At 42.7% G+C, this 12,431-nt stretch overlaps 2 protein-coding genes across 2 annotated transcripts in view; both read right to left on the reverse strand.

Annotated features, from left to right (window-relative positions):
• LOC143284452 (kinesin-like protein KIF19) overlaps window positions 1–2,421 on the reverse strand; it is a 51,688-nt gene extending 49,267 nt beyond the window's left edge. Inside the window, exon 1 of the mRNA XM_076591094.1 lies at window positions 1,870–2,421. Within this exon, the coding sequence (XP_076447209.1) occupies window positions 1,870–1,926 (57 nt within the window). The 5' untranslated portion in view covers window positions 1,927–2,421. The remainder of the gene's footprint in view (window positions 1–1,869) is intronic.
• A 5,999-nt stretch (window positions 2,422–8,420) lies between these two features.
• Window positions 8,421–11,526, reverse strand: LOC143292835 (uncharacterized). The gene is made up of 2 exons (XM_076603455.1): window positions 10,977–11,526; window positions 8,421–8,816 (listed from the first exon to the last, which is right to left on the reverse strand). The coding sequence occupies exon 1, from the start codon at window positions 11,383–11,385 to the stop codon at window positions 10,996–10,998; it is 390 nt and encodes a 129-aa protein (XP_076459570.1). The 5' UTR covers window positions 11,386–11,526; the 3' UTR covers window positions 8,421–8,816; window positions 10,977–10,995.
• Between the last annotated feature and the right edge of the window lie 905 nt (window positions 11,527–12,431).

The raw sequence follows: 12,431 nt of genomic DNA on the forward strand, positions 1-12,431 counted from the left end.
GGCAAAACTATTCATTCATTAATTTTGATTCATTAATAAAGAAAAAAAAAAGAACAGTAGCATCTAGGATATGTATTTTTAATCAATAAATATATAAAGAACACATGTATGTTAATTGTTATATTATTCTCATTTCCCTTCTTTCTAATAAATATATTCAAATGCAAAATTTTTTTTTTTCTTCAATTTTGTGGCTCTTCACCTCTGTTCTCATGGTGACTTCAGTTTCACAAATTTCTTCTTCATTAGTTCGTAGAATGTATATATATATATATATATATCCATGCTGCTGTCAGTTATATAAAAGTGTTTGTGTGTGTGTCAACAGATTCAATCAATGGAACCAGCTCCGTAGGGAGAAGAGATATGGTGGTCTCCACTGTAAAGCAGATACCAGTCTGTTTTGGTGACCAGTTATGTAATTACTGTTGTCAGAATGGGTTTTAAAATGCCTGGTAGTCTCCTGTATAATGAATTAGAACAGGAACCATCACTTGAGCTATTGCCTTTCCTATCATGATGCTATGTTCCGTGAGGGAGCAGTGAGAATTGAAAACAAACATAGTGGAAAAATCTCTGATTTCATTAAAAACCTTCATAGGTCAATCCTGTGTAACTTTTTCTTTGCAGTCAGTGCAAAAACATCTCAAATTTGTAAAGTGTAATCAAAATAACTTTTATAAGAAATAATTCAAGCAAGCAACCGAACAGTGAATATGCATCAAATGCATTTTTAAAAGAAACAAAATAATCAATAAACAAATAAAAAGAGAGCAATACCACTCAATGCACTAAAGTAACAACAGAAGAACACATGCAACGGACAACACATTTACTTTAATATGAAACTTTATCTTCCTCTTGGGTGTACACTGAAATAAATCTTCATCAATTATATCTCTGCTTATAAACAAAAATCTCAGCTGAACAGCTGAGAACACACACACACACACACACACACACACACACACACACACACACACACACACACACACATGTACATGAATTGCAGGTAAGCAATTTTTTTTTTTTTCAGTTTCCTCATTTATCTCTGTATTCTACTGGTTCCATCAATATGTGAAATTACACAATTCATTTATCAACTCATGTATTGTTTGTTCCATATTGTAATACACTTATTTACACACAAAACATGTGAGCAATTGATTATTTATTGTTCTCACTTCTTGAATATTTATAACAGATTATCTATCTATCCTTTTATCTACTCTCGATCTTAGTTTTCTTAAATTTCTTGTCCATTTATTTATAAATGATTACTTTCACACAGAGAGATGGGCACACAGAAAGTTGGTGTCAACAAAGTCACAAATTTTTACATTTTCATTCACCCTCAAACTGTACATTTAAAAAGATCTATAGTCAGTGATATACTGTTTATCTTCATATAAGTTTTCCAATACATTTTCAGTCCTTTGTTTGGGGGCTGGGAGAAATCTTAAATTATGATGGTGGCTGGTGGACGTTGATTATATATAACTGACACTTCAAGTTCTAGTACCTACTAACATTTCATTAGGTGGATAATTGAAAAAGCATTAAACAAATATAACTTGATCATTTTAATGAATGAATATATGCTGGGATTCATTTGATATAACATTGACCCTTTTCAGCATAATAAAATGCCTCATAACAAAATATGTATACTTTGTGTAAACAATCAATTTATATCAATTTTTTATAATAAAAGAAAAACATCAAACAAAAAACAAACAAACAAAAAAACACAAAAAAACAACACACACACACACAAAAAAAACACCTTCAGTAACCCACATGAAGACTGATTGTGGGAAGACATAGTACAAAGTCTAATCGGACAAATAAATAAATCACAAGCCTTACCGTAAGATTTTGCTCTCCACCACCAATCCTCGAGGTGGATTTTAAGCTTTCAGCCATCACTTCACCAACAAACGGCCCTTTACAGCCAAACTGTCACATTGCAATACGAACAAATCTGGGCGCAATTTTTTAAAAATCGATGCCTCTGATTCTGAACACACTATCCAAAACAATATCACGACGTAAACAACGAAACATTTTCACCACACGACATAGTTAAATCTTGGTGTTGTCGACTTTCTGACACGGAACATTGGTCGTTGCGAGGCGAAATACAAAACAAAGTACAAAACGATGACTGAAAGTGCCGAAAGCGATTTCACCCAGTCAAAGAAAAGTTTGCAAAGGCTCCAGACCCGATTCAGCGAGCGAGCTGTTCTCCGTGCGATTCTCCGAAAGCAAGAAAGTCATTCTGTGCAGGGAACTTCTCCCGTTTATCATTACTCTCCTAATTCTGGTATAATCGGATTAGGATAAACCGCTTCGCTGTCGACAGTTCCTAACAACTCGCAGCGTTTGGGTGCTCTCGATCATGTTACTGCCGCCATGAAGCTTCGCTGTCGCCATAGGATCTGCGCACTACTTTACGATCTATTTGCAGGCCATCAATATTAATCCGCTGGCTACGTTTTCGTCTGCTATGCCTACACACCGCTTGTGGGGGTTTGTCACTGTATCTGTTGTTTGTTTCAAGTTAGGAAAACAGATTCATGAAATTATTACGGTGGGTGGGTGGGCAGGGGGTGGGGGACGCAAAAACAGAGTTATTACGGAAGATAAGGTAAACTGTCATCTCCCCCAGCCTTTCCTGTCAAGGTGCAAGGTGCAACATGTGCCGAGTCAAATAAACTGAGCAAGACAGGTAAGTGGGAGAGAACGCGATGTTAACGATTTAAGAGCCCAACCAAATCGCGGCTGCAGGGAAAGAAATTTTATAGGAATGAAATATAATAATAAACCAGATCTTTTTAAGTTTCAATGAGGTGACAAAGAGTGAAAACTGATCCATCTACGCCACACCATTTTTTTTTTTTTCATAAGAAAAAAAAGGAGCAGACCTTTGCTAAAATCAAACAGGAATTGAGAGCCTACACCAGGACTATGTAAAACGTTAACATGAAATGAAATGGAATATATTTTTTAATGGCTTGATAAATGAGTAAATACTTTAGAACATATCTGACAAATAGAAAAATGTGTGTAGCAGGCCCGGCAAATTACTGAGTAATACAAGAAAAGAAAACAACCGAGTGACATTTCATGTTTTTAAGCAGTTAAACGAATAAGTAGAAGGCATAATTCTTATAATCAAACTAGTATAATCAAAATGGGACACACACACACACACACACACACACACACACTGGGCACACACACACACACACACACACACACACACACACACACACACACACACACACACACTGGCACGGGCCGTGTGATGAAGGGGTGATTGGAGGCGACTTGTAACCCAAGTTAGCTAACTGGCTCCATTGACCTGCATCACTGTTCGTGGCCGCATCTCAGTAGTGATCATTGGTGGTAGTTATGGTGGTGGCCAGGGGCGGTGTTTATAGATAAGCGGTGATATCTTGCCACCATTGTTTCACTGAGCTTCAATTTCTCACAAGGAGGCGGCACTGCGTTATGATAAATCCATACACACCGTGGGTACACCACAAGACAGATATCCGACAGCACTGAGCATAATCCAACGCGCCAGTCAAGCCGGCTTAGAATTTGAGTGCATTCAAAGAAAACCGGCACTACAGGGCCTATCTGTGTAACTATTTCAGAGACTGAGCATCGCAGTTTCTTCTGCAGAATGTTGCCCTCCAGAGGACAGCACACGTACTCTTCCATTGGTTATTTTTTAATGCGCCAAAAGCGTACGCAGTGTGCACAGGACCTCGTTTTGTCGTTGTCTCGTCCGCCGGCCTATGAACATACGCTCAGTTTGATTTTGGGCAGTCAAACTCGGGAGAAAGGGTGATCCGGGAATCGAACCCAGAACCTCACAGACACTGTATAAGCAGATGAACTTTTTCCCATACAGCATCAAGTCCATCTAGGAGCTGGGACCCACTTGGTTTTGCCCAAGTTACTTGGGGACAGGGGATGCAACCCTTCCTGGCTGGGCTGCCCACCCAAGTCTGACCCATTCCCCACTTGACACCAGTGAATTAGTCATTCTACTGTCTTCCTCCTCTATCATTCAGACATGTCCACTGAGACAGCAGTTTATCTCTGAATACATCTCCCTCCGTGGACACTGAGGCGGAGCTGCACTTCGATCTCCTCTTGTGTGGTCTCTGATGCCAAAGAAACCACGGCGACATCCTTCAGTGGAGGGCCGAAAAAACTGCCTGCATCCATTACGATGCGATGGTCACCCTGACTGACAGAGCACATCCTCCATATTCTGCCTCGTTTACTTTGTCGATAGCAATTATACTGATATAGTTTTCATATTCTGTGCCCATCTGTCATAGATCATAGCGTGCTGTCGTCTGCTCACTGGGACTTTTCTTTCCAATATGGCAAGGATTCATGCACAGCAATCATTGGGGAGGACCTTGCAGTCTGATTAAAGTTGTGAATCTCTTAACTTTCCTTGTGAAACTGAGTCTGTCAGTGCAGAGATTCCCTTGGGATGTTTGAATCCTGTGCAGATAAAGGTTATTATTCTCTCTCTCTCTCTCTCTCTCTCTCTCTCTCTCTCTCTCTCTCTCTCTCTCTCTCTCTCCACGGTAAAGTTTCTGAATATAAACTCGTGGATCTTTTGGCCGACCAAACAGAAGGTTTATGTTAATTTCTTTCTGGTTTTCTTTTTCGGAAATACCGTTCGCATGACTGACGTGGTCTTACCTTTGAAGACACCAAGAATGGGAATCCCGCAAAGAAGATATTGGATTCCGGCTACAATCTTGGACGCCTTGACATTCAAATAGTTGTCCTCATTCCTTTAGTGGTGGTCTGGGGACAGTGCCTTCTCCTGGCAACGTACATATTATAGTGTCCACACAGCACAAACCTACTTTCGCCAAATACCATATACATTATATATGTATGTGTATGGGGTCTTTGTTGTATACTGACTTCAACCGCTGTTTCTGGTACGCAGACCAGGACTGACCATAAAACCGCCAATAAATCTTGACTCTCTGTCCCTGTCTCTCTCATGCGCCCACGTCCATCTTAATCCTGTCCTCTCATGCAAACACAGACTGCAATCGACTTCAGAAGGGCACAGGTCTTTTATTGGCGGGTGAATAATTATCATCAAATTAAACGGGATTCGCATGTTCTCATCCATTTTAGGCTTAGGTGAAAAAAGTATATCTGCTTGTTTATCAGCTTTCGTGGTTCGCACGAAAACACGTCTTCGTTTCTGTATGGGTTGGACTGGTCTCTCCAAAGATGGTGTCGTTTGTGTGGGGTGGTTTTACTTTCGTAAGTGTTGAGTGTGAATATTAATTTTTAAAAATTATTCACAATATGACCTTTATGGAACTTTATACCTCCAACAGATGTGGTCTTCGGCATTGTGTGTGTGTGTGTGTCTGTGTCTGTGTGTGCTGTTCGCTTTTGTAGAGCCCATGGCTGTGTGTTTGAGGGTGTCAGTGGTCAACGGTTTTGTGGATCGTTGACTGTTTTTTTGTGTGTCAGTGTCTTGGCGCCGCGGCGTGATACATGTTAGGTGAAGGGTGTGTGAGTGTGATTTTGAGTCAGATTTCCTTTTCGTTCCCCTCCCCGGTTGGGTGCTTGGTGGCTTGGTAATCTACGGGTGGACTGGAATACAGATCATGAGGATGAATACTTTTTCATATCCTGAAGTCTTCTTGGGACTTTCACAGCCAAGACCGAGAAATGGCTATTCTTCCAGGCAAACGATAACAACTCCAATGACTCTCAACCAAGTACGCAGAACTGCACCTATAGTACAGCCCCCTGACAGGATCCCCTCTTCCCAGATGTTAGCGATAAGATTACACCTTGCGGTCTGGCTTTGTGACAGTGCCATCATCACCTTGTCTTGGAAATCACATACAATAATAATAATAATAATAATAATGTACATTTATATAGCGGCCTTTCTCTCTAAGAGCTCAGGGCGCTTTACATGAAAAGAAATATTACAAGTTATATAAAACATTCATGACCACTCTTTCTCAACCCCCCACCCCCACCCCCACCCCTTTCACTCTCCCCATCCCACTCTACATACATCCAAAGTGAGCTGACATGGGTGGTGTTGGAGAACAAGAAAGCTGAGAGTACTTATGGATAGGTTTTAAAAAGATGAGTTTTTACTGATGAGCGAAAAGCAGAAATAGAATCAGATGCACGGATATGATGAGGAAGGTTGTTCCAGATGTGAGGAGCAGCAAAGAAGAAAGAACGTTCACCATAGGTTCTTGTATTGACACGAGGAAGTTTCAAAAGGTAACAGTCAGAGGAAGAGCTGAGATTTCTTGCGGGAGTGTAAACACTGATAAGGCCAGAAAGAAATGTAGGTCCTGCGGAGTGGAAAGCAGAATAGCAGAGACACGCAACTTTGTATTTAATTCTCGCTTCAATGGGGAGCCAATGTAGAGTGCGGAGGTGAGGAGAAATGTGATCAGTACGTGGGACTCTGAGAGTCAGACGGGCAACATACAAATGAGGTCCCTACATGGTTCCTGTTCGTCACTACCTTGAGATGTCTGATTGCGGAGCACCTGAATCAGCTGGCTCATCAGTCAGACATTGATTTCGAACACGAGTCACTCGATCTACACAGTCGTGTAACAATATGTTTGACCCCTTAACCCTTTGACTGCTGCTGATGAGTATACTGATCAGTGAAGGGCTGTCACATCACTGAGCTAAGCCAGAGGTTATGTGGAGTGTTGGCCAAGAGGTAACGCGTCCGCCTAGGAAGCGAGAGAACCTGAGCGCACTGGTTCGAATCCCATACTCGCCAGTATTTTCTCCCCCTCCACTAGACCTTGAGTGGTGGCATGGACGCTAGTCATTCGGATGAGACGATAAACCAAGGTCCCGTGTGCAGCATGCACTTAACGCACGTAAAAGAACCCACGGCAACAAAAGGGTTATCCATGGCAAAATTCTGTTGAAAAATCCACTTCGTTAGGAAAACAAATAAAATTGCAGGCAGAAAGAAGAAAACACACACTGAAAAATAGGTGGCACTCTGTGTTGCGACGCACTCTCCCTGGGGAGAGCAGCCCGAATTTCATGCAGAGAAATCTATTGTGACAAAAAAGAATACAATACAGTACAATGTCAGGGTGTCGGTCACCAAAACTTTATTTGAACTTTTCCTTTTCATGAGATTGCGTTGTTTTTGTTCAGCGAAATCAATTACATCATTGCAAAGTAGGTCACACACAGGTAGTGTCTGCACTTCAAATCAGGCCACACTGACTTCATCTCCCCTAGGGTCAGCAGTCAAGGGGTTAACACCCGAGTTGTAGAAGTGCCTGCTTGCAAAGTGTCCACCTGTTGTCTGTTTCTGGTCATCTGCAGTGACAGGCGCGAGTCTGAACTCGAGAGAACACGAATACGAACGTTGGTCTCACTAAGTAAACCAATTTTCTCCATAGCTGGTCTGGGATAATTGGTTCTTACTCGTGTGTGTGTGTGTGTGTGTGTGTGTGTGTGTGTGTGTGTGTGTGTGTGTGTGTGCGTGCGTGAAGAGGTGGTGGTAGGACGGGTTCTGTCTTCTGACCAGAGGCGAGGAGAGGAATCGAGTCACGGACTGATCGATTGTAGTGTCCTTATTATAGCATGAGACAGGCCTTTCCGTTTCACTTCTTGTCTGTGTGTATGTGGAGTGAATGTAAATAAAAGTCTTGTCCACTAGTCGATATCGTCACCGCGACTGTATAGTGCATTAGTGCTTGGTTGGGTGTGTCAGTCCGTGTGTTCAGTTGTCCAGCAGGTTGTTTACTTCTGTCGTGGACTGGCCACGATTCAAGCGTGTGAGAATACAACTATAATCGCGTGCGGCTTGTAATCGTGCGAAAATTCCTCGAAAGAAAAATAGTCCCAACATCCACCCCCACCCCCACCCCTCCTCCAGAAAGGCTGCGGACAGAACGCTGTAATGCGAGGAGGCGGAGAGTTCAACTCGTATCAATGATTTAACATACCTCGCCGATTTGAACGTGCGCAGGTGCTCGTTCCAATTCCTCCCACTGAAAGATTTTGTCGGGGAAATAAAGCCTTAAATGATTTATTTCTCTTCCTTTATACCCTTTGCACACTTTTCGTTAAAGCTTGGAGAAAAATCTGTGAACTGTTTTGCGGGTTACTGTTGTGAACAACGGCGACAAAGTGCGCACCCACTCACACATACCCACCCACCCACCCACCCAATTGGATCGGGTATGAGAGAGAGAGAGAGAGAGAGAGAGAGAGAGAGAGAGAGAGAGAGAGAGAGAGAGAGAGAGACATACTGGTTAACGTACTGTACGCTCGCACACAAACCGTACCGTGACGCAACATACCACCCATGAACACGTGCATTATTCGACGAACCCATTTTAACTGGTTGATTCACAGAAACCGAACAACTACCAAGACAAGGTAAGTCACATGCAAAATCATTCTGGCATTCTTAAAATTCATTTCTAGTTCACACAAAACTGATTCAAAAGACAAACGCCATAAGAAAATGTTTTTTTCGTTAATGCAAAAGTACGTATGTGAGTGTTTTTCTTCCTGCTGTTAATGATTAAAAATCCAGATTCTGCCCGCACACATAAAAGCCGCGGGAATAAAAACAACATGACTGATGTTTATTGTTCACATACATTATGCAGCTGCCTACCACACACAGGTCTGGAAATTACGTGGAAAAAATCGATCTCCAATGGCCTTGTCAAAGCATGTCATCAGTACTCGTCCGTTCAAAAGGTCACAGCGATGATCAGTCCTTCCTGGAAGAAAAATAAGACATTTATACATCACGCTGAGACCTCAGTGTCTATACATAAGTATTGTCTGTACAAGCGTTCGCGTGCGTGCGTGCGTGTGCGTGTGTGTGTTTGAGGACATTATGATTTAGTTAAAACAACAACTCACACACAACCACAATAACAACGAAAACGGGAAGAGCAGCTCAGTATGAGCATGAGCACGCGGACAGATTTACATATGTGGAAATGGCCGGTGTTCGCGTTCACGTGTCAGTATCAGCGTCGCGTGGGTGTGTGGAGACCGACACGCTGTCAGTTGTTAAAATTTAATATACTGTCCACAGGCCACTGTGTACAGTTGGTGTACAAGACAATGGAGAAAGAGGCTGCGAATACACACGTTGGCAATATCCACAATTCTCCCCTCAAGACGGAATGAGTAGTTTTCACAACAAGGCATGGACGTTCACTCCGTCAGTCACACAAATGAGTGGAGGGGAAGAAATGTGCATGGTTAAGGCACTTACGGGTCCAATTCGACATGCTTGCTTCATTTAGCAGACTACTCAATTTAACAAATTCAGCGGTCTTGAACTGTTTGTTTCCTCCCCATATCATAGTGAGAAAAATCAAATATAGGAGCCATAATTACAACTACCAAACAATTAACATGAAAAAAATTACACCCAAGATATGAGTTTGATGATTTGTTGTACAACAGTCTATTGATAGAAAATACGTCTTGAATGCTCGAACTATTAACTTTTTTGTATTTTCGGAACATAATCACATGACAATCTCAAAGAGGGTGCTGTATGGAAATTTTTTCTTCATCTTTGGATAATTTGTTTTCCATGCTCTAAGTCTAACCCTACATTGAGTTTTGGTCTAGAGCAATATGATCTGTGTGTGTGTGTGTGTGTGTGTGTGTGTGCGTGCGTGCGTGCGTGCGTGCGCTTGCGGAAGAGGAAAGGGGGACACGAAGGGAAATGGGAGAAGAAGGGGAATATAGATTTCAAGAAAACCACATCTCATTTGCTGACTATGGTACTGACAACTGCATTGAACACTTACTTTGGTACTTACTGACACCTACTTTGGCATTCAAGCCTGCTATTTCATTCATGACTATCTCACAGTAAGAAGGAACCTAACAAAAAACACAAGCTATACAAATCTGAATAATCCTTTAAAGATCAAAACCCCATAAAGCCCTGATTCTTCTATTCATTAAAGTTTAAAGCAAAAAAAAGAAAGAGGTTCAAGGTCCTTAGCATTTCACGGCCATCGCGGCAAAGAATTCTTATCCACTGTGGCCTGGGATCTCGGCATGGGAAAGAGGGATTCAGTCCTCCCCATCCACCGTTTATATGATCCCCGGCAGATATGTGGAGTGATGGCCTAGAGGTAACGCGTCCGCCCAGGAAGCGAGGGAATCTGAGCGCGCTGGTTCGAATCACGGCTCAGCCGCCGATACTTTCTTCCCCTCCATAAGACCCTGAGTGGTGGTATGGACGCTAGTCATTCGGATGAGACGATAAACCGAGGTCCCGTGCGCAGCATGCACTTAGCGCACGTAAAAGAACCCACGGCAACAAAAGGGTTGCTCCTGGCAAAATTATGTAGAAAAATCTACTTCGATAGGAAAAACAAATGAAACTGCACGCTGGAAAAAATACAAAAAAAAATGGGTGGCGCTGTTGTGTAGCGACGTGCTCTTCCTGGGGAGAGCAGCCCGAATTTCACAGAGAAATCTGTTGTGATAAAAAATAAATACAAATACAAACAAATACAAATACAAGTCAGGTACCCATTTACATATGGGGCGGAGTGAGGAAAATCGGTTTAAAGTGCCTGTTGAACAATAGGCATGCACGACAGTATGTTTTTTTCCCCTTCCATTATTTGGGGGCTTGGGTCAGGAAAGGGGGAGGGGTGTGGGGGTAGGGGGCAATCTCCATAATTTTTACCCTCAAGACGGACTGAGTAGTGTTCAGAACAAGAGGTGGTCATTCACTCTGTCAGTAAAACAATTGGAGTGGAGGGGAAGAAAATGTGGATATTGCCGTTGGGGGAAGGTATGGAAGGGGAGAAAAGAAAACAGAACATCCAGATTCTTCTCTCTCTCTCTCTCTTCCCTCCCCCTTTCTCGTTTGTGTGTGTGTGTGTCCGGGGCCTTACCTTGTCTCAGCCAGATAAATCAGAGGTTGTCTGTGGGTGAATCAGCGTTGCCGCCGCCTTGGTCCTGGTTGACCTGGCCCATGGTTATGGTGATGGTCTGTCCCACAATGAGCAGCCAGCTGCGAATCCATTCATAACACTGGACGAGCTGCTGTCGGCGCTTCATACTTGTATCGCCTACCATGTCCTGACGGAAAGCAACCACGACTTGAAGGAGATCTTCGAGACCGGTCTTGAGGATCTGCAGGAGCTCGAGTTCTTCTTTGTAGTCTCGGGGGTCTTTTGCGATTAATTCTTCGTGCTCCTGGTTTATACTCATGAGGACGTTCCATTTCGGGTTGTAGACGTGTTCTATGAAATGGCGCTGATCTTGTTCGGCAATGAATTCGGAAAAGGGAACGTGTTCCATTGTTGATGTCACCTGGCTAAGGCTTGCTTACTAGATTATGTTTTCTTAGAATAATGTGGAGCCCGTTTGTTTGTGTCGCAAATAAAATGATAAAATAGAACAGCAAACCGCCGATGAAAGCAGAACTTGACGAATGTGAAAAGAAACCCAACCTAACCGTCTTGTTGAGTTTTCACAACAGCTCACGTCATTCCGAGGCGTTGGACAGAACATTGGTCACGTGCAACACACATTTTGCAGCAAAACCATCTGCATGGATTCCACACGCACTCACACATGCGCTCGCAAACACACGTGATCATCGTTGTTAGAAATGAATGATGGATGGGCAAGTCCAAAATATAGCCATGCACATTGCCCTGGTATGCCTGAAAAAAAAAAATCTTTTTATCCTCAAATACGACCATGTGTTGACTTTCTGAAAATATGTTGATGCAACACCAAGTGTTCGTCCCTTTTAATCCACACTGTTTTGACGCTCCATAGCTAAACCCCTCAGTAAAACTTAAGGCAGGTAGGTGCACCCGTTATAACCTTGCCCCAGAGCTGTAAGTTACACGTCGACATTGTATTGAACTTGAACTGGAATCAGACGTTTGATGCCTGTGAAGGCCTATTCGTCGTTCAGTTAGATACAGTATACCAGCATGCGTGGCTTAATGATAGCATACTGGATCATAAATACTTGGAGAGTTGGCCCAATGAGCGTCCAACCTTGTCTTGAAAGATGACATGGTTGGGGCAGTCACAACACTGCCTGGCAAACCGTTCCATTTATTAACGACTCGCCCAGTGAAGAAGGAACTGCGCGCTTTCAGTCTACAGTGTGATTTATTTAGCATTAAACTATTACCTCTTCTATCTCTGCTTACTGCAGGTGATAGTTCGGGATTTGTGGTCTTGTAGATTCCGTGTATGTATTTATAGCAGTCAATCATATTTCCTTGCTGCCTCCTGTGTTCTAGACTAGGTAGCCTTAACTCACTCAGTACGGCCAGTCCTCTCTTCTCCTCTACACAGACCCCTCGGATGTCCAGTGGGTGTCT

The sequence above is a fragment of the Babylonia areolata genome, chromosome 1 (genome assembly GCF_041734735.1).
Source record: "Babylonia areolata isolate BAREFJ2019XMU chromosome 1, ASM4173473v1, whole genome shotgun sequence".
Lineage (NCBI taxonomy): Eukaryota > Metazoa > Mollusca > Gastropoda > Neogastropoda > Buccinidae > Babylonia > Babylonia areolata.